General features: G+C 42.2%; 1 protein-coding gene across 2 annotated transcripts in view; it reads right to left on the bottom strand.

Annotated features, from left to right (window-relative positions):
* Positions 1-2312: 2312 nt before the first annotated feature.
* Cad74A (cadherin 74A) overlaps positions 2313-27028 on the bottom strand; it is a 109010-nt gene continuing 84294 nt past the window's right edge. For both annotated transcript variants that reach the window (XM_075688062.1, XM_075688068.1), the window contains exons 36-41: positions 17665-17797; positions 13419-13543; positions 12983-13014; positions 11291-11321; positions 9591-9620; positions 2313-8133 (exon numbers count right to left, since the gene is read on the bottom strand). In XM_075688062.1, coding sequence (XP_075544177.1) covers positions 8046-8133; positions 9591-9620; positions 11291-11321; positions 12983-13014; positions 13419-13543; positions 17665-17797 — 439 coding nt within the window. In that variant the 3' untranslated portion in view covers positions 2313-8045. The remainder of the gene's footprint in view (positions 8134-9590; positions 9621-11290; positions 11322-12982; positions 13015-13418; positions 13544-17664; positions 17798-27028) is intronic.

Here is a 27028-nt window from a genome sequence, read left to right as displayed (position 1 = left end):
CCGATTAATGTGGATTAAGGCGAGTTAGGGTTGATAAAGGATTAAGACCGATTAGGGTAGATTAAGGTGGAATAGGGACCATGGAGCTGGATTGTTTGATAGAGGTGGATTAGGGTGTATTAAGGTAGATTGAGACTATTAAGTAGGATTAAGTTGGATTAAGGTGCATGAATAAGGATTAAGGTGTATGGAGGATTAAGGTGGATTGTGATAGATTAGTATTGATAAAGGTGGATTAAGACCATATAGGATAGGCTAAGGTGCATTAGGGGCGATGTAGGTTGATTAGGTTGTATTAAGGTGGATTAGGGTGTGCTAAGCTGAATTAGGGTTCACTGAGTATTAAGGCCGATTAGTCTACCACAATACTCCTAATGCACGTTAATCCACCGAACCCACATTCATCGACCTTAATCCTCCTTCATTCACTTTCATCCACCATAATCGACGAAACTACTCCTTTATGCACCCTAATCCGCCTTCATCGACCGTAATCTACTCTAAGCATCCTTAATGCACTTTAATCCTCCTTAATCAACCCTAATGCTCCCTCATTCACTTTAATCCACCCTAATCCATTAGAATCGTCCTTAATCCACCCAAATCTACATTAATCTACCTTAGTACACCCTAATCCTCCTTAATGTACCCTAATCCTCCTTCATTCACTCTAATTCACCCTAGCCCACCATAATCCTCCTTAATAGACCTTAATCCTTCTTAATCCACCCTTATCCTTCTTCATGCACTTTAATCCACCCTAATCTACTATAACCGTCCTTAATGCACTTCAACGCACCTTCATCCAGCCTAATACACCTTCATCGACCTTAACCCAACCTAGTCCTCCTTTATGCACCTTAATCCACTTCATTCACCCTAATCCGCCTTGATCGACTTTAATCCACCTTAAACCTCCTTAATACACCCGAATTCATCTTAATCTAATCACTAATCAATCATTACTTTGCTAATCATTAATCATCTCTTATACGCAGCTGCACATGCTTTGGTTCGCTTCCCACCTTCCTTCGGTCACGTGATGTTTTCTGTAGCTCACAACGGGACCTTGAAACAGAGGTCTAAGGCTTTCGCTTAATAAGCCATACACAAAGGGATGTGTCACAAGCAATACTAGATCAGACGCATGAAGTAAAGCATCTCATCATGTGGCTGAAAAATCGTCTGGAGTATAGAACTCGCCTCAAAGCTCCCTTTACCTCGGTATATCCCGTTCATACGGCTTCAAGAAAAAACGAACCTCCTCATAAATGTTGCCTCCAGCATTATCGATGCTGTTATTAGCATTTCTCAAAATTTTCAACCCCACCGGGGTGCGCAACTGGCCCAAAATAACACGCCTCATAGAATCCTGCGGCCCGTCCGTGGGAGCCCAGGAGGAAAAGCGTGGCATGCGCAGCCGGCGGGTGAGGAGAATTGAGGAGAATAGCGTCGTTAGGAGGAGAGTGTCGCTACTTTCAAATTATCAAGGGGCTTTAGTATCTGCCATCACATCAAGGCTAGGTGGCGCACGTCGCCACCGCCCGATTCAAAGGGTTGAGCCTCAATCATCCATCCATTCATCCATCCATCCATCTATGCCTCCAAATTCTAACGTTAAAATTGACATTTTTTCTCATGCTGCCTACCTTGGGCGAGCTTTTCAGCGCTCTGGGGGGGGGGGGGGGCGCCCGTTACCTCAAGCAATTAAAAGGTTTCATATTATCCTGTTACTCTATGACATTGGCGCACGTAATAGACTACGCTTTTCCGGAGCTTGCCTGTTGGCTTCATCACATCGCTCGGCACTCCAGTGCTGCAGCGTCGTTAGTATCAGCGCTTCACTTTTGACTGTTTTGTCCAGTGCCCTTAGGACACAATAGAAGCAAAGTGCCTCGAGCAGCCAGTTGCATGGCAATTTTGCGTGCACTTGCGGGCTTCTCTCCCGCTCGGAAAAACTTTATGTAGCACATACTGAGCAACAGAAAGCTTAATCGGGTTTTTCATGTCGCTCTGCAATTTCACCATTGACACTTTTCATGTAAAAATAATATTTGAGAAGTTGATTAATTAATTAATACTAATTATCTAATTAGGATGAATAAGAAAAATTGAGTATCTCCAAGCGAAGGCAAACAATAACTTGGTTCTGTCCAGCTACGTGGCATTCATATATTTTTTAACTATGGCTAAAGTTAGCTGGGACACCCTGTATATGAACACACACACACCATAATTCAATTTGGGACAAATCATGTGGCTGGCAGACAGTGTGATAATTTTGTGTAAAAGAGAATAAGAGTAACAAGCAGTAATCAGTGCTGTGTTTTATTCAGAGTTCCATGAGAAGTGTTCACAACACAACAAATTACATCACTGCAACACAAAAAAATGTTCAGTCTTTACGATTTCAAGAACGAAAAAGAGTATTGAAATGTATTTGTGGCACATACAAAAGCTCAAGCATTGATAACACATAGTACTAACAAACTAATGCAGCCATAATAAATGAAAAATGTAGCATTTAATTCCTGAATTCACCCTGGCTAAAACTATACAGTCACATTAATACATAGTTGTATGATGCCAGGAATGCAGACACCAGAAAAAAAATACTGGGAGTAGAAACTAGTACACATAACAATACATACACTACCAATGTCTGTAAAGCATACACATAGTGAAGCAGCTCAAAGCAGCTCAGTGTCGAGTATGTTTTGATTACAGTTAAGGCACTTGTTTGCATCACATTGCTATGATTGAGATACATTGCTCATTACACATAGCTGCATAAGAGATGCGCATTATCAGAAAATAAATACTGAATCACACATTTTAGGTAACGTGAAGACATCTACAGTGTGGCACTGCTGTGCACTGCTGTTGGAGGCACACACTGTCTGATGGAAAGTAATTAATAAAAAAGTCATACATACAAACACAGATCCCTTTTTACATATTTACAATGCGCATGCATAAAAGCAATAAGTCACAAAGACAGAATGGTCCTTTGAAGAAGAGGAGGCAGAAACAACAGCCGACCACAGCACACAGCCTGTGACTATGTAAAAAACCAAAGAATTCCAGCAAACATGCATTTGTGCCCACATGCACACACAAGAAAACTTTTTCTCTTCTGGTTTCGGAACCAAGCAACTATGAGAACAGAGAGAGCAAAGGGGCTACCCTGAAGAATTCTAGACTGATAATTACTACTTGAGGAAAAACTGGTCCGTGGACACCATTACACTGTAAATTGCCAGGAACGTATTTTATTCCAATAATGTTGGCCCTTCACTTCTTGCTTCAAGGCAAGTTTTGTACATGTGAATGACAACAGCAAGGCCACCTTCTGAGGCCTGCAAAGCTACATGCTTGTATTCGCAACAACTCAAGGGTGAATGCTCTCAGCTATAACTGACATTCACAGAGTTTCGACCTCCCATATTTTCATTCTCTCCTCAAGATTCAGTTGCAATGCAAACAAATATGCATGTCCAAACTGTCTGCACTGTTTTACTTCCAAGTTCACAAAAAAAAAAAGCTAACTTCATTTCATAACAATCAGAGAGGCTGGCATAGTATTCTAAATGTGCTTGTAGCCCTTAGCATTAAATACAGTGCCAATGGCTTTGTGCAAATGCATATTTTTCCACACAGTACCTCCGGGACCACAAGCACAGATGCAAACCAGTTCATGAAGCAAGCAGAATATGAAGCATAGAAACAGCATGCTGCATCATATTTGAATATTGAAGCTGTAAATTAAAATATGGGACACAACATATGGAGCTACCACAACCAGGAAATATTTCTAAGCGTTTACAACAGAGGGCAGTTGCTCATGCTCGGTAGTAACAACTGTTCTCATTCATGTACAGTTCTGAGGCTCACTTACGACAGGAGACACTCAAAGTTTGACTTAAATTTAATGTTTTGAGAAAAGCCCCAACCAACATCAGGGTCCTGTACATATTAGAACATTGCGCTACATAATTACATACTCGTAAGATGAAACTGCACAAGTTCCAATAAAAATGTTCATGAAACTGACACCTGTGTAAACTTATACTGGAGATGCATGAATCTATTCAACAATCTATGTAACTCGTATTAGTCCATTATGTGGAGCAAGAATAGGCAGGAGGAGAAACTGTCCCCAATGGTGCCAGCACAAGTGGGTGACCAAATGGTGTCACATAAAGTAAAGGTACAAAAAAACATTAAGCACAAATCATAGTAACTAGTAGCATGCAACACAAGAGACAAGATCATGATGTGCCAGCACCATCTATACCAGATGATGTTGACGTGAGACAGGTTCTCATGCTCAGAGTATTTAAGACATTACTTGGTAATGCCACAAAATGTAGTTTCTTATCTTGACTCTTGCTCTATGGGTAAGTGTTAAGAAAAGGGAAGATAACATTAAGTTTATTTTTTGGCAGAGAATACCGCTTATGAGATCCTCAGCAACAGCAAATAAAGAAGGAACCAAATTTCCACAGAAACTAGTGCAATGCTGTGATGAAAGAAACCATGCATGTAAGTTCTTGTGTATTTTAATGAGATATACATAAGGTAACTTTAATTTTATAATTGTTGACCATTATGTATTAAACCAATTCTGCGGCTCCGACACAGATTGTGTTGCATTTACACTTCATGTCGACCACAGCGTCACATGCCGCCACATGAAAACCACTGCATAACTCCCCTTAACAGCTTCGCCGTAAAATATGCCATCGAATGCGCAGGCACCCCCCGCCCTGACTGAAGCAAATGGGTGACCACCTGTTTGATATACTATTTTACGTAACTGAAACTAGTCAGCTACAATACTGATTTTAGCTAGTCTTTGCATTTGAAACTTAAACTAGTTATTTGCAAAGTTTTTGCAGCACCCAAGTTTAGTGGCATGGAAAGTGGTTTAATAGACACATTCAACATGACCAATTTTAAAGAAAAAGAAAGGGGGGAGAGGGTGAGAAAGAATTTGATGCCAGAACTCATGCAGAAGGTTCTGAAGAAATCGAGATGTATTACCAAGAAGTTTCACAATAAATCGAAACATACAATACAGAACTTGTGCACAAAACCCTTGAAGTCTTAGCTTTCAGAGAAGCAGCAGCTTATGTAAAACAAGACATACCACTCAAGATTGAAGCAAATTACTTCATAAATATCTGACAAACTTCAATCGTTCTATGAAATTAGGCCAAACAGTAAATGTTAGATATTTAGCTGTGATATGGCATTTAAGTACATTCCAATATTTGACCCCTAATACTGAATCCGATAAAGAGAGAATAGTTCTGTAATGTTAGATCCACAAGAAGTTTCTGAAAGCGGTTCCTTCCAATATGAGTGCTTAGCTATCAAAAAGCTATCAAACCCAGTGCCGCAAGGTCTAAGACCTATTAATAAATAGTGTGAAAGTACTGCCGCTAATGGTGGCTAGCTAGAATAAAAAGGCAGTTGTCTATACCTTGCCAGTGGCATTTTTTATACAGTATGTGGGCTCAATTAAAATAGGAACATGAATAATGTTCATTGCATATGAGGTGGGGGGGGGGGGGGTCAATCATGCAAGTGGGCCTGTCTATGTGGGACAGAAGAAGAAGAAGAAGAAAGAAGCAGAGGAAGAAAAAACAGATCACAGGCTGTCATACTCGTATGAAAGCACAAATGTCTTTGATAGCTTGTATTTCTTACTCTTTTTTTTTTTCATGAACATCCAACGACATGCTTCTGCCATTTTCAACATCGTATTACAACTCTATGTTACCAAAGGTCATTAGAGCCATCAGGCCTGCACAATGGAGAGCAAGTAAAGTCTTCTTATGACAGGTCCTCTTAGAGCTACATTTCCATATAAATAATTCACAAACATACCGAAACACACACAAAACTATGGCGTAAAACATACAACACTCAGCAACACTGTAGCCTCCAATGACATGCAATGGCTCAATCACACCATCAGTTTGAAGTCCATTGACTTTGGAAACTTTTGACACTTCTCGAGCCCTCAACACAGTTGACAGCAGTAAAGTTGACATGACCTACGTGGTAAGGCTTAACATGAAGCCTTTTGGCTATTTTTATATTTTATATAAAAATATCAGGCATAAGAGAAAAAGCTGGCCTAAATGTTAAATGAGAATATGACACTATCTTTCAAAGTCCATTTTATGGCATTGTTTACAGATGTACTGATACATATCAAGTCACATTCTCAGAAATCTGCAGCATCAATATTTGTGTGCATGATGCATTTGTGCTGATCACGAGTGAATTTCGCAAGAAGAAAACCTCAACAGGTGCACACACATACACCACAAAAGGAGCAATGGCTGCCTGGCAAAAGCGCCTCAGTGCAGTTCACAAAACAGATCATTCATGTCTCACGATTGTGACACTGTGTTCATTGCATCGTTAATGGATACAAATATAAATGTTCATCTAGCCAAAACTGCTCACTCGTTTGAGTTAAAATTTCACGGTGGCATCTGGCACTAGATTTTGCACAATATCAAGTCTTATAATGCGGTTCACCAAGATAAATAAGAGCATATGTCACTTGCCTACAGTTGGGGCTCAACAAACATATACAGCATACTAGGCATACTGCCTGTGTGCTGAGAGATGCCAGCAGGCTATGATTTCTAATAAAATAAAACATTTGCTTGAAAATTGGCTGTTCACCCTTCTAGGAACAGCCAGAGCATTACTCATTGCACAGAATTTTTTTTTTACAATTTTGGGTAAGTCTTGCCACAGCATACTTTTTCGTATTGGTTAATAAGGCAAGCACTCTCTAATACCTGATACTTTACAAAACCTGCTAACACTGTGCCATCTTTGTGTATAACTTGGTTAATATACATCAGGTAGGAATTTAAGCAGAAGCACATTTATACACGTCTCTACTGGTGATGATGCAATTGATGTGTCACTCTGAACATATCGACCCTGCTGAAGCAAAATAACGGTGTTTGATCCTGTGCTCTTTCTTTTCTTTTTCTATAGTCAGTGCGAACATGGTGTAAATATAAGACATTGCAATCAGTGGTATCACAACATCTCAATGTAGCAAAAGGACATCACACTGCTACTAATGCGCTGCAAGCTAATCTCACTTGTGCAAAACTGGTCCCAATAACAAAAAAGTAGTTTGCATATAAAGTAGGCACTAAGTATGCTTTCCAAGGGATAAATTAAAATACCATGAATAATATCTCAGGGCAGACAACACTCTACTGTGGTGCCCTTTCTTTTTCCACCGATATAGCCCAAGTTCAATAAAATTAATTTACCACATAACACTAGATAATTTCCCTTTGGTGAGAGTTAAATGCATTTTATGTACTGTGTTTTATATGAGTTGCAGTAAAAAAAAAAAGCTCAGCATGATGACACTGACTGTTCTTTTGCTACATTTAGCTTAAACTCGCTTACACAGAAAAGCACAACCACACGATTCTTAGTTGAATTAAATTATTACAGGTCGAACAATGCACAGTATGTGTTACAGCTAAGTGAAATGCCCAGGTAAACCTACTCATAACTGCACTCTTGGAGGAAAGGTATTGGGTATTGGCATTAAGCAATGACATGCACGCTGCTGAACGTCTGAGCCAGCGATGCATGCAAAAGACAGAAAGGTCTGACAGTAGAAAATGGCATTAAACCAATAAAGGTCATCATGGCATCATCACCTGCTCCTGGTGCATAAAAACCAAACAACCACAGCGCACAATTTCTAATAAAGTTTTCTGTAAGCATACATGTGCAAGAACCATTCACTACTGCTAAATTTGTGGCATTGAGAAGGCAAAAAAGCCAAATTATGCTCAACAAATCATATTTTGAAGCTATGTGCAGCCTTAGTTTTCAATGCAGCCCAAGATCACACTGTAGCGAAAGCATACGTGGTCATTTTGCAACAAATACATTAACAAGTTCTGAATTATCATTTTTGAGATGCAGCATATCAGACGCAATCAAAACATTGGTAAAGCACACACTGAGAGGGAACATTTTCACCTCATTGTTGGGTAGCTTCTGAATGACATAGCATCTAGTGCAGGAGCCCGGTTAGATTCCTGCCACTCATAGATACGCTGATGGCTGTAAAGAAAAAGAATGCACATACAAATACTGACATAACTACGTCTTCAACATTTTATGCATAGGCACTGCATTGCATGCAACTTGTGAATGCATCTTGCGTGCACTTCTTAATGTCCAAGCAACGGTCTTAAACAACAGAACTCCAAACCGCTCTTACAAGATATTACTTTACAAACTGTTGGTTCTGAAGCACTTTCCAAGGAAAGAGTTCCCACACAAAACATTTTCAACAGGTACAATAAAGTGAAGTTACAGGCATTCAATACAATTCAGCTAGGCTCCCCATTTGTTGCTATAATTAGCCTTTAAGGGGCCCTGAAACACGTTTCTAATTAATCAGAGAATGGCCTCATTATTAAAGGACGTCTCACGAATCTCATGGCACAAAAATTTTTGAAGCCTCCAACTATAATTAAGTGGAGTTATCGCACCAATACCTGGCTTTCTCTCTATTTTTGTCTCTGCTAGCATGCTGGAAGGTACACAGTGAAGAAGCCAAAAGAGCAAAGCCCCAGCCAAACGTGGAGTGTCGCGATGGCAAAAAGGCTTATTGTGGCATCCCAGGGTGGCTGCGGTAGACTACACTACGCAGCACACCACTGCCATCTTGGAGGCTAGGCACAGCTGGCACAGCTATGCACAGTGCAAAGATTAAATTTTTTTTCTGTCTTTTTGAGACCACAGACATATATATTTTTCATTTATTGAACTCAAAATTAGCAATTATGTATTACTGAGAATGCTCTTGCGAACATGAAATTAGCCGTGAAATAGTGTTGGTTAGCCAGATGCTTGCGATTTGGCTACACCGAGGAAGCGAGGCCAAGTAATTTTTCGCTGTGTTTGATACAAGATTGTAAATTCCGTGCTGCATGCAGTAGCAGTAATATTTGGCTCACATGTTTACAGCAGCTTCTACGACAGATCGATAACCTTTTCTTACTATGTTCATAAAGTGTTTCAGGGCCCCTTTAACATTCATCTGTTTCATGCAGCTGATAACATTTCTAGGCTGTGGGAGGCATGCAGGCATGCAGGGAATGTAGGCATTCAGCCTGCATTGAAACCTTTACATCAAGACATTGCTTTATTTTTTGTTTCCATTTCTGACCTTATTTTGAAAATGATCCCCCCCTCCCCTCTCTGCAAAACGTTGTCCAAGCACTCTATGCCTGCCCTCCAAAATATTCCTGATACTAATGCAGCACACCACTAATGTAATATGCGACCGTTCACAACATTGTAAGCAGTGAATAGCGAGAGAAGCACTGAAGTCAAAGAAAGTGTAAAATTTTGCTTGAATTTATGGGCTCCCCACAATATGGAGATCAGTATATTAGGTCAAGATGACCATGACCACATGCAGTACACATTACATGTGTTCTCATTCATGACAGTAAAAGTTGTTCAGGTGTCCTTTGAAACACACTATTTATAATAGTTTGTTAACATACCTTGGGAGAGATATCATGGACACTGCTGGACTGAAAAACAAGAACATGTCGTCAGCATGCAGCTGCATTCCCATAAAGTGGCACAACTGTGGTCGACATTTGACACAAAACTGGCACAATTTATCTTACACTGAGCTCCAAGTCTGCCACTGGTGCTTAGCACAACTACAGGAGATTGCAAATTCTTCCTAGCAACCAATTGCCCTATGAAATGATTACATTAAGGTTCTGTACGCTATATTGATGTTCCCATGCAGTGAGAAAAACATCTACTGGAACTCGCATGTATTTCACTGCATGTTTTGCATACATGTTTCTCAAGACTGTTCCTAGGCACAGGGTTTTTAATGAATAGACATGATCTGAATACTGGCTGGCTTCAATTTTTACAACATGAACCCTAGAGTTGTTAACTCGAGAGTGTCTGTGACTCTTGCTTCATGATTCCATTCACCAGTGCTTGTCACATAGACTGTGGTCCCTCGCATAATGAATGGTGTGTTGCTGAAAATTTTGTCTCTTATTTTCTGCTGCACTGTGCTTTACATGTTCACTGAAACACCTGGCATAATAAAAGCAACATTCTGCTACTTTATAACCGTGATGATGCGTCACATTAATGCCACAAGCATGTTATGCATAGCATGTGCAAAACACGCCAGAAAACATGCCTACCAATGTAACAGGTCACAACCCTGCCTTCAGGGTGGTGACCATTTACATAGACCAGACAGGTAGTGATGTACTGCAGGTTGCAGCATGTAGAAAAGCACAACTTAAATAGCCAGCAAATTGCGATAGTATGCGCATGAAAACATACACACAGCCTCTAACATTTCAAATTTCTTTCTTTTCATGCATTTTGTTACTCTCAGTTGTTTCATTAACAATCTACTTAAGTACACTTCTAGGTGAAAACCATTCCTCATGACACATCACTTTGTCATATTCAAGAGCCTCAGTCAACTATGCCATGATGAAACTTGTAATATAACTAATTCCTATCAGGAGACTTAGTTGACTATATATGGATCATGTGTTCTGTTACCGTATTCACAAATACTGGCCTGATCTCCATCTTAAAAGTCAGTGCAGCCTCAATTTATACTTGCATACATCATACAGAGGATAAAGATACTGAGAATGGGAGCGTGATCTATCTCTGGCTGCAATTTCCAGTGTTCTGGCTAATGTATTTAGGTGAACAAGCTCAGATGCATACAAAGTAAACTTTCTGATAAAAAAATAAAAGGAGTGATATATGAGTGGCAGCCCATCTCTACACAAGGCAACAAAACTTGCTGCTTGAAGCAAACCCAGCACAACTACTGTCTGCCTATCAGTCTAGCATACATATGTGAATATGTTCTTAAATATGCAAAGTCAAATCAACATGACAACTTTTACAACTAAGGTGACACTAGGAGTAGTAAGATTTTTCTAAGTGCATTACAGCTGTGTGTGTCAAATGACAAAGTACCATGCCAAAACAAGTGGGTATAGCATTAATGAGTAAAAATATGGACACTCAATAAACAGATGTTTCTGTTTTTCCTGATCATAGTTGATAGTAATCTATTATATGACCGTACACCATGACGCACACATTCACTCTACTTTGTGCCACGGTAATCTATACCTGAATTACGTTAACCCTTCCAACAGCTAAAAGTTTATATGATTATAAAGAACTGACTTACGTCTGCTCACAAAGTCGTCTAGGACCACGCTCTGAAAGAAAAAGTTAAATTATGACATGATAAACTTCAAAACATTCAAGTATAGATACACTATATGCAATGCAACTTTATCAAAAACCATGCACACATAGTTTTCTTTCCAAACACAAGGTGTTTCAACAATGAAATCCTTAAGAAAACGTAGTAAGCTCTATTGCAATGATAAATTGTATGCTACATGTGGGAATCTCGTTTAGGTAAACGGTTATACAAAATAAACAAACAAGAATTTGAATCAGTGACTACTGTACTTACTTGAAAATAGGTCAAACATGAATATAGGTTGACCCCTATATATTAAACTTGCCAAGTAATGAAAAAATTATGATTTAAATATAGACCGACCCATATCCTTTCAGATAACAGAAACTATGACCATGACAGACCTTTATTTACCATAGGCTTGGTTACTAAATCTCGCTAGTCGATGCCACGAGCGGCATCCTCGTCTGAACTCCCTAAGAAGTCGTCCTCCTCAAATGTTTTGCAGGAATACTCGGCAACCCAAACAAACTCGTACTTGGTGTCATCGAGTGCGTTGATATGTAGCATTTGTTAAAGCCAGCGTGAATAATCTCCAGACTGACTTTACAGCGCGCACGATGGAGGAGCTCCATTAGCTCGACACTGTTGCTAGGTTTGTTTCCGAAGAGAAGCTGAGATTCTTTGGACATGAATATAGGTCAATAGCTTATGTTGGGAAACATTTCCAAAAAATAAAGGCCAACCTATATTTGAATAGATACGGTAAGTTGCGGTCTGTTCGATTCGCCTGCACCACTGTGGACCAGTTCACGGCGGTTCACGAGAAGTTCAGAAACTGTGCAGCTCGATTCCGGAGGTGCAGGCCCAGCGAAACACTCGAAACGAATGCAAAGGTGCAGACGTGGTGTAGGCATTATGCTATGTCGGACTAATGTGCACGGAGTGCGTAAGTTTGAGAGGTCCTGAACTGCAGGTATGATTGGTTTCTGGGGCGTAAACACACCACAGTTGCATAGACACATCAGACGTGGGTAAGCGGAGTTTTAACGGTGCTCGCGCCCGTCTGCTGCGTCGTCTGCTGCGCCGCTGCTTCGCACCTGTATGCTTGCACCAAGTCGGCATTGACAGTGGAGTGGGTGCAGCAAAATCATGAACCAGCCTTGCACCTTTCCTGCACCTTTTGAAACGAACGTCGTGGTTCTGTGGGCGCCATTGCTGCACCGCTGAAATGAATGGCAGGGTGCAGCACCTTGCGAACTGGTTCAACTGGTGCAGGCGAATCAAACATACCCTTGGTATTTCACTGAGACAGTTCCACTTATGGTACCACATATGCATGGTTATATTGTAGAACTTCAAGTATTAGCATAATGTTATAAAGGTGTAATGTTGTTTTATAAGAGAATATCATTCTTTCATACAAACTTTTTCTTCAAGTAGCTGCTTACTGAAGTGCTGCAGCTCATACAAGGGTGCAAATTATAAAGCAAAAAGTGCACTTGCAGGTTTTGCATATTGTCTACCTCTGCTTACAAATTGAATTCAGTATAATCACTTTATAAAAAGAGTACTTGCACACAAAATTTTTAGTGTAGCTCTTCACCTTTTTACAATCACTTTACTTAAAAAAAAATAACTGAAGAAAGAAGCAAGGTTACAGTTTCTTACGTTTGAGTTTTCTCTTGAGGTTAGTCTTGTAGCTGGAACAAAAAAGACACGGCATTTTTAAACCAAACGCCTGTGCGGTAAAGCTGTGGCGCCTAGTTCTGCACATACGAATAATGTAAGTAGACATTAATATCAAGGAACAATTTCACAACTGTACAGTGCAGCCCACAGTTAAAGGGGACAGCAGCAATAGAGCACATGCATATTATTCTCTCAGGGAGGTTGGGAAGCCCACAGTTTTGTAGTAGGACTTGAAGCACATTATGCTGGCTCTTCCATGCATACCAGCACAATGTGTCAGCAGTGCTTCAACTGGCACCTGCAGCTGCAGTGCCCTTGAAGCATCAGCCGCATGACTGTGTGTTCCCTATAAAGGTGGGCCGTACTGTAGATGTGCCTTATAAAGATTGAAGTAAGTTGTGACCTATCAACTTACTTGGCACGAACAAAACAGAGTATCACAGTTAAGATGAAGCCCATCACAGCAATGAGACAGGCTACAATCAGGACACATATTTCGGTCCACTTCATCTGGTAGGGGTTTCTTCCTGGTGTACATTTCTGAGCAGAGAGATGACAGAAAGAAAAACATGGATGAGTTGCACAATGATTAAGAAAGGTTAAAGGGAATCAAATGAGTAAACTACACAAGAATGAAAGAAAGAAAGCTTAGTGCTCGTGTGCGCCAAACATTTAGACTGCCCTCGATCAGGCACACAAAGGGTCAATTTGTAAGCCTACCAGAACAGACAAGTGGCTGCATATAAAAGCTATAAAAGGAAAACAAAAATCAAGACTGACAGGGAGAAAAAAAATTCAGACATTTCCTTTTTTTCTCCCCAGTTCTTGCAGACTACTTTTTTTTTTGCAGGTGCAGTAAATTTCTGACATTTCCAATAAAGATATACTTGCATATATGTGTAGAATGGTATTTTAAACAGTACAGGAAAGCAGTAAAATTATTTTAGCGCTTCCTTTAGGGCTTTATTATAATGCAGACCTTTTTCCTTTCGTTTGTATTCATCGTTCTCTTTTACTTCATGGAAGTTCTATAAAGAGAAAAAAAGGAAAGGTAGCACACCCTGGTGTTTAGTTGTAGTTTATGCTAATGGCCTCTGTATGATGGATAGTAGCTTAATTTTAATACATTTCACAACAGCCGCATGGGAATACGGAAGGGGAAGGGGGCCAAGGGGGGCAGCTGCCTCCCCCCCCCCCCGAAATTTTAGGTTGTTTTTTTTAATGCACTAGCAAAAGCTGCACAGCTTGATTAGCACACTCAGGTCCCATATATCTGTATGAGACGCCCTTCATCATTGCAAGTCAACTTTGCATATTACACACTACAACTAATTTTGCTGGTCTTGTCACGGCAGTGAAAGGAAGACTGCCTGTGCTGGCTATTGAAGATGGCAAACAATTATGAGAGAAAGTTTTAATTTTCTTTTCTTTCTTTTACATTTTCTTTTTCTGAACTCAAAGAGATTTATGTAGTCTTATTGCGAGAACTTCAGTTTTCCCATAAACTGCCAGCTACATTTAGGAAAAACTCTTGACTGCTACACTAAGTAGGGAGAGTGTAACACCCTCCTGTGGCGTCACATCTCCTTGTAGACCCTCCTTGCCGAAATGTCGACCACCCCATCACCATAAGCTTGCACTGCATTGAAAGTCAGAGAGGCCAGTACACTCGAACCCACTTCTAACAATATAAGGGGGCAGGAACACGCAGTTATCTGTTTTCTCCTCCTTGTGCACGTCCGTGCACAGGCCACACGCCGTATTGATCTTAGAGGTGATCTCTCTGCAGCAAGCTGAAATGGATGGTGATGGAGGTGCATTTTGTTGTTCCCCCGCGTCTAGTGTTGGTGGTAACATAATCTCAAGGTTACTCACGTTGTGACTGCAAGTTCATGGCCATCAAATGAGATCTGTTAATGTTTGCCAGAGTGCATGTGGCACCTATAAAACTATGAACCTTACTTCGTGTAGTCTTTGCTATCGCTATCAATGCTTCACCTATCTAACAAAACTAACTTTCTCTCTCTCTTTTTCTTTTTTTGCTCGGGACCAATATCTGCATCTTTTTACACTTTTGTTTTTAATTTGTGGGCCTCGGCTGCGGGTACTAAGCGCAACTATGGCGTCCAAGATTTACGGCGTCACACGATGCAACACACGCAAATCTCCGACGCCGTGAGCCACATCAATGCATTGCTCTCGGTCTGATATGCACCGCACGCGCTGGTGCTCATATCTACGCTATTATGGCCTGACCTTCTTGCGATTTGTGGACAAGATATTATCCAGCCGGAATGCTCAGGGAAATTGTGAAGTTGTTTTTAATGCTGAAACTTTAGAACCTCAATTAACGAAATTCACGATTTAACGAAGTTTTTTACTGCAAATACAACTTCGTTATATCGAGGTTTGACTGTAGTGCCTTTCTGGTGCTACCCTAGTGTCCCTACCTCCAACTCTGGCCAACGCATTGCCCCCCCCCCCTCTGCAAAAAGTTCTGCGGACGCCTTTGAACAGCCACCATTTGACACTGTGGCATGCACATTATTCATTATCAGGAACTCTTATGTGGGAGCATACAACATTAAATGTATTGAAATGCATGGCCTAGCCAGCATGTGTTCCTACTAAGAACACAAGATTTAGGAACACGGAGACAGCTTGGAAAAAAGCAGAAGACAGAAAGCACTGGACAAGGATTAGAAGGAAACTCTTCACTGATCCGTACCAATGACAGATATCATGCTGCATTCTCAATGTGCAAATAGTGAGCTGATTCTGGAACATTTCTCAGGCACATTTACTACACTACATTAACTACATGACTTTCCTTTCAGTCACACATATTCATGTTTCCTAGCTTTGGTGCCGTTCAATTTACTTTCTTCAATTTACCAGTGGAAACAGAAAATAAAGAATGAAATTTTGTGCCAACCAGCTCCCAACTTTATGCTCACATTTGTAGCTGAAGTACACATACGAATCATGAGGACAAGGTTTTGTTGAACTTCAAGAAGCAAACTTCATAAGCTGTTTTTGAGTGTACGTCCTCTCTGTCTTGTCTGGCTGCACACGTGCATATGTGCATGTGTGAATGCATGTGTATGTTTGTGTATGTGAATTTATGCAGAACCCCCTCGCACACTGAAAGAAATTACCGTTACCATACCAACTATACCAGCTCTATTTACAACAGTGCATCTACCACTGCCAGTCAAATGCAAGAGAAAGCCAAGATGCAGAATTTCTTCAACTGGTGCAATTGTGGCCATCTTGTTCATTTCATAAAGCGCAATAAGAAACAAATTGGCATTTAAGTTTGTCAGAGGGCTTCCTGTGAGGCATTTTTTACCCATTGTGAGCTGAGTTGATCACTTGCTATTATTGGTGCAGCTCACCATGACAAAGGCTTGTTCACTATGGAAAGGAACCATTAAGAGAGTCCCACACCTGGTAAATTCAGGCTTGTAACAGCAGTTATAAGAACAACAAGCATTTAAAATCATGCAGACATCAGAAGCCGTGCATGTACATGAGATGCAAGAGTAAGAATGAACACTTACCGACACATACACTAAGCAACTCTATGCCCAACAGGAGCCAGCAACTTAGCTCTAAGCACTGCAAGCTTACAGAAACCTACATCATTCATGCTTATTGCATGTACAACAGGTGAAGACATTTTATGTGTCACAAATGCGCCTTGTGCCATGCGAAGACATGGGTTTCTGCCCTACCTGCGGTCAGCTGTTTTTTCATCCACTTTCATTTCCATTAATTTATCACTTTTTAATTCAATTAATAAGTATACATATAGTTTCCCCTATGTTGTCCTTGGCATCTTTGTTTGTTGGCTTTTTATGATATGACTAATAAAAATCAGGCCCTCGGTGTCCTTTCTTCTTGTTCACTACACAGCGAGGCCTCGAATCCAGCAGCATTGATGCCTTCAGGTAGCACGTGTGGGTTTATTAACCAGTTGCCTTCCCCCAAAAAGATCACGTGCATGTGACGCCTGCAACAAAAAAAGATGCCCTACATCTGCCGTCAAGGCCGTGAGCTGTAATGCTGGCTAACACTCCCAGGTTTAGTTCTAGTAGATAAACATAAGTACTGGCACCACGGTAGCTCACTTGGCAAGAGCATAACATGTGTAATGCGAAGACGTGGGTTCGTTTCCCACCTGCGGCCAGTTGTATTTTCATCCGCTTTCATTTCCATTAATTTATCGTTTCTTTAACAGAATTAATAAGTAGATATATATTCCCTTATGCTGTCCTTGGTGTCTTTGTTTGTTGGCTTCTTCTGAGAGTGCATCCTTGTAGCATTGTCTAAGTGTGACCAAAAGCAGAGAGAGAAAAGATGCATTTTATGATGAAAAAGATGGACCCCAAGGCAGCACTGGAGCTATAAGGGACACTCTAGTACGAGTGGCTCAAAATTAATTTTGACCACCCAAATCTCTTTAACGTGGGGTGCTTCTGCATTCTACCCCCATGGGAATGCATGCAGCTGCCGTGGTGGGAAATGAGCCCACAAATTCATGCTCAGCAACAGTCATTGAGCCACCATAGCGTGTAACAAATCAGAATTAGTGCAACTGGTATGCCTGAATTATTCTTTTATCGAGGCTTGCCTCGATAAGGGCTTCTCATGCTCACCTCAATTCCCACAATGCTGTAGTTGTGGTAGAGTGCCTGAACTTTCTGTGATGCTGACATGTCCAACATTTTGGCTACAACATCGGGGCTCACCACTAGTCCATTTTCAAGCAACTGGAAGCAAGAGCTGGCACTGGATGGGAACAAACAAAAGCAAAGCTAAGTAATGCAAACCAAATGTAACAAAAACCTGCACGTAATCACACCACACACTGACATGCAGACAGGATTTAGCAGCGCTATAAACTAGGCTACTTGCTGAAAAGGACAAGGTTTGAACTTCAATTTTTAATCTTACTTGCTCCTTACAAAATATATAATCTGCAGCATAAGCAAGTACCTTCAATATACAACAAAAACAAGGAGTGGTGCCAGAAGGCAGTTTTCAAAGTCTGCTAACTAAACAGTGCTTGCATTAATATAAGCATAGTCAGAGTCAAAAAAGGAGAAATGTAAACAGGAGCAAAGCAACTCCCAACAGCTGAAGCATGTCTGATTAGGTAACTCTAAAAAATCAGACATGCTTTAGTGCTCTAAACTGCCTTACGGAAAGCATTACATCAGTAATTAGTGTTCTGTTAGTGGAGCAATTGAATTTTCTCTAATTACAGAATGATAAAGTGCAACTTGTCCGGAGTTAGTTGCACTTTATCACAGGCCGCCATTGGAATCTGAACCTGGCAACGTTTAACGTTAGAACGCTATCTAGTGAGGCGAGTCTAGCAGTATTATTGGAGGAATTAGAGGGTAGTAAATGGGATATAATAGGGCTCAGTGAGGTTAGGAGGACAAAAGAAGCATATACAGTGCTAAAAAGCGGGCATGTACTGTGTTACCGGGGCTTAGCGGAGAGGCGAGAACTAGGAGTCGGATTCCTGATTAATAAGGAAATAGCTGGTAACATACAGGAATTCTATAGCATTAACGAGAGGGTGGCAGGTCTTGTTGTGAAACTTAATAAGAGGTACAAATTGAAGGCGGTACAAGTCTATGCCCCTACATGCAGTCATGATGACCAGGAAGTCGAAAGCTTTTATGAAGACGTGGAATCGGCGATGGGTAAAGTCAAAACAAAATACACTATACTGATGGGCGACTTCAATGCCAGGGTAGGCAAGAAGCAGGCTGGAGACAAGTCAGTGGGGGAATATGGCATAGGCTCTAGGAATAGCAGAGGAGAATTATTAGTAGAGTTTGCAGAACAGAATAATATGCGGATAATGAACACCTTTTTCCGCAAGCGGGTTAGTCGAAAGTGGACATGGAGGAGCCCGAATGGTGAGACTAGAAATGAAATCGACTTCATACTCTGCGCGAACCCTGGCATCATACAAGATGTAGACGTACTCGGCAAGGTACGCTGCAGTGACCATAGGATGGTAAGAACTCGAATTAGCCTAGACTTGAGGAGGGAACGGAAGAAACTGGTACACAAGAAGCCAATCAATGAATTAGCGGTAAGAGGGAAACTAGAGGAATTCCGGATCAAGCTACAGAACAGGTATTCGGCTTTAACTCAGGAAGAGGACCTTAGTGTTGAAGCAATGAACGACTATCTCATGGGAACCATTAAGGAGTGCGCAATAGAAGTCGGTGGTAACTCCGTTAGAAAGGAAACCAGTAAGCTATCGCAGGAGACGAAAGATCTGATCAAGAAACGCCAATGTATGAAAGCCTCTAACCCTATGGCTAGAATAGAACTGGCAGAACTTTCTAAGTTAATCAACAAGCGTAAGACAGCGGACATCAGGAACTATAATATGGATAGAATTGAACAGGCTCTCAGGAACGGAGGAAGCCTAAAAACAGTGAAGAAGAAACTAGGAATAGGCAAGAATCAGATGTGTGCGTTAAGAGACAAAGCCGGCAATATCGTTACTAATATGGATGAGATAGTTCAAGTGGCTGAGGAGTTCTATAGAGATTTATACAGTACCAGTGGCACCCACGACGATAGTGGAAGAGAGAATAGCCTAGAGGAATTCGAAATTCCACAGGTAACGCCAGAAGAAGTAAAGAAAGCCTTAGGAGCTATGCAAAGGGGGAAGGCAGCTGGGGAGGATCAGGTAACAGCAGATTTGTTGAAGGATGGTGGTCAGATTGTTCTAGAGAAACTGGCCACCCTGTATACGCAATGCCTCATAACCTCGAGCGTACCGGAATCTTGGAAGAACGCTAACATAATCCTAATCCATAAGAAAGGGGACGCCAAAGACTTGAAAAATTATAGACCGATCAGCTTACTGTCCGTTGCCTACAAAGTATTTACTAAGGGAATCGCAAATAGAATCAGGAACACCTTAGACTTCTGTCAACCAAAGGACCAGGCAGGATTCCGTAAAGGCTACTCAACAATAGACCATATTCACACTATCAATCAAGTGATAGAGAAATGTGCAGAATATAACCAACCCTTATATATAGCTTTCATTGATTACGAGAAAGCGTTTGATTCAGTCGAAACCTCAGCAGTCATGGAGGCATTACGGAATCAGGGTGTAGATGAGCCATATGTAAAGATACTGGAAGATATCTATAGCGGCTCCACAGCCACCGTAGTCCTCCACAAAGAAAGCAACAAAATCCCTATAAAGAAAGGCGTCAGACAGGGAGATACGATATCTCCAATGCTATTCACAGCATGTTTACAGGAGGTATTCAGAGGCCTGGAGTGGGAAGAATTGGGGATAAAAGTTGATGGAGAATACCTTAGCAACTTGCGATTCGCTGATGATATTGCCTTGCTTAGTAACTCAGGAGACCAATTGCAATGCATGCTCACTGACCTGGAGAGGCAAAGCAGAAGGGTGGGTCTGAAAATTAATCTGCAGAAAACTAAAGTAATGTTTAACAGGCTCCTAAGAGAACAGCAGTTTACGATAGGTAGCGAAGCACTGGAAGGAGTAAGGGACTACATCTACTTAGGGCAGGTAGTGACCACGGATCCGGATCATGAGACTGAAATAACCAGAAGAATAAGAATGGGCTGGGGTGCGTTTGGGAGGCATTCTCAAATCATGAACAGCAGGTTGCCACTATCCCTCAAAAGGAAAGTGTATAACAGCTGTGTGTTACCAGTACTCACATATAAGGCAGAAACCTGGAGACTTACGAAAAGGGTTCTGCTGAAATTGAGGACGACGCAACGAGCTATGGAAAGAAGAATGATGGGTGTGACGTTAAGGGATAAGAAAAGAGCAGATTGGGTGAGGCAACAAACGCGGGTAAACGACATCTTAGTTGAAATCAAGAAAAAGAAATGGGCATGGGCCGGACATGTAATGAGGAGGGAAGATAACCGATGGTCACTAAGGGTTACGGACTGGATTCCAAGGGAAGGGATGCGTAGCAGGGGGCGGCAGAAAGTTAGGTGGGCGGATGACATTAAGACGTTTGCAGGGACAACATGGCCACAATTAGTACATGACCGGGGTAGTTGGAGAGGTATGGGAGAGGCCTTTGCCCTGCAGTGGGCGTAACTAGGCTGATGATGATGATGATGAAAGTGCAACTTAGGTTAGCCCATAGCATTGCTTTGTTAGTGCTGGGCACAGATATTATATTAATTGCTTGTGGTAAATTTCCTTAGTGTATCCTGATTGCACAATATAGTTGCAGTTGTGGGGCACTACTACGGACTACCCATAACACGTTAAGAGAGCTTAATTTTAAGCCCATATAAGGTTTAAACTAACAAACAGCTGCAACACTCAGTAGTGTATACAATGTCACAGTAATCAGCCTCCTTTTCTTTTAAGTGTAATTCTTTCAGCTTCCAGTGTCTTTAGCTTTCTGCAGTTATGAAAGCCTAGACAATCTAAAGCCCCTCCATAAATAAAAGCAGCATCCTTTGAAGATTGCCACCCCTTCCCTGGCTCTCCATTTATCTCCATCTATCTCAATCAATCTTATTTAGTTATTTATTTATTTATTTAAAATATCTTACAGGCCCAAAGGGCATTGAGTAAGGGGGGTTTAGTTATTACAAAGAAAGCACAAGCAAACTAGTAAGAAACAGGGTTACGAAGCAAGTGAGCATCGAAATGCAATGCAACAAAGTAAATTGCAAAATGCAAAACAAGATTCCAATGCAAGTGAAAAAAAAAACAATATGTTTGCGAAATAAGCATTAAAAGAGCATTTGAGTGCAAGTGAAGAAGAAAATGCAACACATCACAAAATAAGCAAATTAGGAACTTAAACAACTAATCCATGTCACAGCACTATTGTAAAAAATGTACCTCAAGCTTCTGACGAAACGTATTCAGGTTATTATCAGGGACAATATCATCTGGAAGATCATTCCACATGCGGATATGTAAAAAATGTTCGTGTTACCAAATATGCGCGTGAAGCTGAGGTGATTATGTAGCCTGTGTGATGTGAAAGGTGTAACGAGGCTATTTTATTGCTGTAGATGTGCAGTAATCCTTCGTTATAATGAAGTCAGCGGACAGCGAAAAAATTCGTTATAAGCGGTAATTCGATATAAGCGACCACTCGAGAAAAGCTAAAGCAATCGAGCTTTAATTGCGCCACAACTGCAAGGAAGTCAAAATACAATGTATTCAGTAAAGCAAAACTTTATTCAGGTGCAAAAAAGGCAGTGATCCTTGGCTGGTTCAAACTTCTTACCGGGCGTGAGCAACCCCTGCTCTATTTTGACCAAGCACTGCACGAGGCTGTGGTTGCCGCTCATGCATTCAACCTTATTTTGCAGCAGACGTAGGTACTCCCATGTCTGCACCATACTTGGCACTTCACGTGGATCTTCATCTGCCGGCTCTTCGTCCTAGTTAGGGCCACCAATAGTATGTGTCAATTATCTCCGCATCTGTTGCTGGGGCTACCACGGGAGCAGCAACGACAGCCAACGCAAATGTGTCGAAGTCGCCTTCTACCTCTCGGCCAGCAATTTTATGAACAGCCTCGTACAGGTCGCTGCAAGTCCGGTCATCGTCAGGCTGGTAATCATCAGGCTGACTGACGATGGAGCGGGAAAAGGCAGCTTGTGCAAAGCAGTTGGCGACCTTCGAAGGTGCGAGTTCTTTCCATGAAAAGGTTACGCCGTGTTGTTTCTTGAACCGCTCAAGCCAGCGATTGCTGCACTTGAAACCTTTATGGCCCATTTAGAGGGCGAGAGCTTTGGCTTTTGCAGTAAGCGCAGGTCCATGTACGGGGAGATTTGCACTTCTGGTGTTCTTCAGCCACCGTAGAAGTGTACCTTCCACTTCAAGGTATTTCGAATCGCGATTCCTCTTTCTCTTTGCCGAGAAGCTCTTTTCAAAGCCATCCAGCACAGCTTTCTTGTTTTTCAATACAGTTGATAAAGTAGATGGCGGTATGCCGAATTCCTTTGCGACGTCAGTTTTCTGCTGGCCACCTTTTCCCACTTCTTTCATCAGCAGAACTTTCTGCTCCAAAGTCAGACACTTTCGCCCAGAAACTGATGCAGCCATTAATCACTGTAGACCACAAAAGCACACACGAAGCATGCCTAACAAAGTACTCCTAATAACACACCATCACATGGCCTGCAGCATGGATCTAAATGCACGCGCCATCGGCGCCAAAGAGACTGAATGTGGCGGGCAATGCAGAAGGCAGAAGCTTCAAAATGTCGTCAGGGCATCTCAATTTCCTCCTCAGTGCACGCTGGTGATGGAGACGGTTGCAATGGTGGGCTTGGCATCGGCTTCACGTGTAGCAGAAGAAAGGCGATCGGAGCTGTGGAGACCAAGAAGCAGGAACCGCGAAAGGGCACCTGTTGGTGGAAGATTGTGCTTGGGAGGGCAGGTTGGAAAAGGGCAGCTTTGGAGGAGCAGCAACGTCGAAACTGGCAGTGAGGAGGCGAGGAGTTGACATGAAGGCGAGTGAGAGGAGTGACTGGCGTCCAGATGGCTTGCAGACTGGAGAGTGAATGAGGAGGGGAAGGCAGTGGCCACTTTTTTAGGGGAAGTGCGGAGGTCACGGAAGACTACGGGAGTATCGCGCTGGAAAGCATCGCAAATGCCGCGGCTTGATTTTGAGGTTGTGCTTGCTGTGCTCAAAAAGCGATTAGCCACTCATTGTGGGTACCCAGTGCAACCATGAAAAGTGAACAGTTTTGCAGCAGAGGCTTTGCGCGATCACTGGGCAATTTTTTCCCAAGGTGTGCAGCCGTGAAGTTTACAAAACGAAGTTTTTCGTTGGACCGTTGTTGACGACACTGTGCTAATTCTGCGGTTCGTGTGTCGATATATCGTTGCTTCTGCGCCATTGATAAATGTCTAGGAACAAGATTCAATGACCCTACCACGCAGTTAGACTGTTTGTCTAAAGTCGGATGGCGCAAATCAAGCATGACCGACTCAAGAATCTCGTCGGGGAAACATCAGCTTGCGTTGACCCGCCATGTTGACAGCCTGACTCGCCACTGTGAGCACTCAGATTTATTGTGTTTTCAGCAAGTTATCAGTCGGTTTGCACCGTCAAAAGTGCAACGTAGCTAGGGGCGGTGTTTTATTGCAATGCAGGCCGACTATGGCAAGCGGTGAGCAAATTTCTAGATCGGCTTCCCCAAAGTTATCTTTCCGATTTGTTAACGTAGCTCCTTGCATCGAACATGGCACTTATAATTGGAGGGACATTTCTTTTGTGCTTTCCGGCACGTTTCAGCACCAGAAGTGCTCTTTAGAGCGGTAAAACTTTGCTTATCGAGTGCACTCCATGGAATGCTACGGCGCAAGTCTGCCCACGGTATTTTGGCCACTTTTCAGCATCCAAGAGACTGCAGTTTTCCGGCATCGCAAAGCGCCAGGAAAACTTTACTTTCGTGTGGATTCTATCACGAGGGACACCAGCGATGCAACTGCGACTGAGATTAACTGTTCGAGAGCGCTGCACATGGAAACTGACAGCTGCCATTCGCTCCGCAGTAAACAGCTGGGAGCACTCGGCACTCGCTTGGTACCCGTTACTAGGCGGTCATCAGTAGTGGGTTTGGTACTTTTGTGGCCTGTTCTGCGTCTGCATGAGACTAATTTGTTGGTGGTATTAATTTGACACAGCATGTGCAATAGGGTCAACGCCACTCGGCGGTGGCGATGCTTCCACTTGCCACTTCACTCTAAGTGGGTCAAGCTGTTCGTGTGCGTCAAGTAATCCGGCTTAAGATGCATGCGTTTGGGTTGGGACCGAAGAAATTTTGAATAAAGCGATATTTTGAGTTAAGTGATTTCGTTATAACGAGGGATTCTTGTGATCATAAGCACAACTGGACGTCCCCCGTATCTTGTGCCAAGTGCTGCATGTCTCCTCCTTCCTAATAGTGTATGGTTGTCACATGGCACAGCCATTTTTATTTTATTATTATTTTTTCACGGAAAAAAGTTGTGTGTGCTCTCTGAAAGGGCTCTCTAGTGCCATCTGTCATAACTGCACGAGTGTGTGCCTGTGTATGCTGTGCATGATGCCCTCATCCTGAGCGCACCAGCCTAAACAGTGAGCTTCTTTGACTCTCCTGCTGCTTGCAATGAGCTGCTGAGCATACAGTTGCTGGAAATGCTTTAAAGAAAGCAAGAAGCCTCTTTTTTTTTTCTATCATCCAAGGCAACATGGAGCAAAGCATGAACAACATGTGTCGCATTGGCGGCAGAAACTTCAATGAACCACCATAATCATGTCCTCATGAAGTGAATAGGAAGATTCTAAATTGTGGATAATCCTCACTACATGCTTTTCCCGTGGATAGCACATAGCTCATATCTTTGAACACCATGACGGTACAGTTTAGTTTGCTTAGAGCGAAGGTACTCGGCTCTCATTTTGGCAGAGAATAATCGAAGTGATATGGATAATTTCAAACTTGGTTTAGACAAGCTTGTAGGTAAGTAGCGGATAGTATATTTGAACACAGATTCAGTTAAGATATTCAACTGTATGCACGTGCACATAGAAAAATGACACGTCCTCTATTTCCCACTGGTGAGTGAGCTGGACCACTTGACCTGAATATGTTCGCCTCATGTTAAGGTGACTCCTTGTGCAGTACATTCAGCACATTGAGGGCTATTCCCAACCCCGCAGACCTACATGAGATGTTACCAGTGATGACAGCTAAGACAAAGAGGCATTTGTAAAATAAGATTTACCTGTCTCTCTCTCTCTCTCTCTCTCTGTGTATTCTATACACTTTCCTGCATAGCATCAGTTTGAGAATGGAATCAGAGTTGTGTGACAGAATTTTTTTGTAAAAAGACTCCCACCCTCTTTAACAAGTGGGTAACAGAGCATGGGAATTCTCGGTGAAAAGCTGCGTATTTACGTACGTGAGCATGCTGCACAAGTTTTGTACTCACAGGGCTGCAAGGCTCAATGCCATTTATAGATGAAAATAACCAACACCCACAAAACACAATGACTGCTATTATAAATAATATTGCTACATGCATATTGCATGTTTCTTTTGAATGATGCGTGCAGGCGCCCCAACAAAGGTAAACTGCTCCTGAGTCTCGAGCTGTCGACTGAACTGGCCAGCGCTGCAGTTGCTTTTGTAAATATACTTTGTAAATAGCCTCTAGTGTTCAATACATTGTTCGTGTAACATTTTGGTGGAGGTTGGCGTTCCCCGTCCTCGCCACGGAGCTCTGCAGCGGCTGCACCGTCCAGATTTCCATCATGACTCCCAGTGACAGCACCTCGTCTGAATCTACACCTGTGGCTCCAACAAGAATGTACTTCAAGGTTACCAATCCCCGCGACCCTGGCATATTCTCCGGACAAGACAATGTTGACGTTAAGGACTGGCTCAGCATGTACGAGTGCATTAGCCAGAACAACCACTGGGACCCTACCTTAACGCTCGCAAATGGAATATATTCTACTTGGGCAGAACACCGCACGTCAGGTTCCAGACTCACAAGCACGAGCTGTCTAGCTAGGGTGCTGTCAAGGACAAGCATCGCGACCTCTTTGGAAACCCGACCGGTAGCCAACTGGCTGCAAGAAAAGAGCTTGCTATCAGGTGCAGTCCTTCACTGAATCGTATGTCTCGTACACACAAGACGTGCTTGCTCTTTGTCGAAAGGACAACAAGAAAACAGCCAAGGTTGACAAAGTAGGCCACGTCTTCAAAAACATCTTGGACGACGCCTTCAATTTGTTTATCTACAACAATGTTTCTATCATCGATGTCATTGTCAAGGAATGCCGCTGCTTCAAGCTGGCCAAAAGCCGTGGCGTCAATCTATAGTCCTCTCGTCTCCCGAACATGGCTGCGACATCATCCTGCGTTGACCTTACCACTGCATCCCCCTTCAACGAGAATGTGATGCGTATCGTTTGCCGTGAGCTCGAGGCTGCAAGTCCAGCCCCATTTCAT

This window comes from Dermacentor variabilis, chromosome 1, assembly GCF_050947875.1.
Source record: "Dermacentor variabilis isolate Ectoservices chromosome 1, ASM5094787v1, whole genome shotgun sequence".
NCBI classification, from domain to species: Eukaryota; Metazoa; Arthropoda; class Arachnida; order Ixodida; family Ixodidae; genus Dermacentor; species Dermacentor variabilis.
Note: the sequence above shows the minus strand (reverse complement) of the source record. Positions and strands in the feature narration are given on the sequence as shown.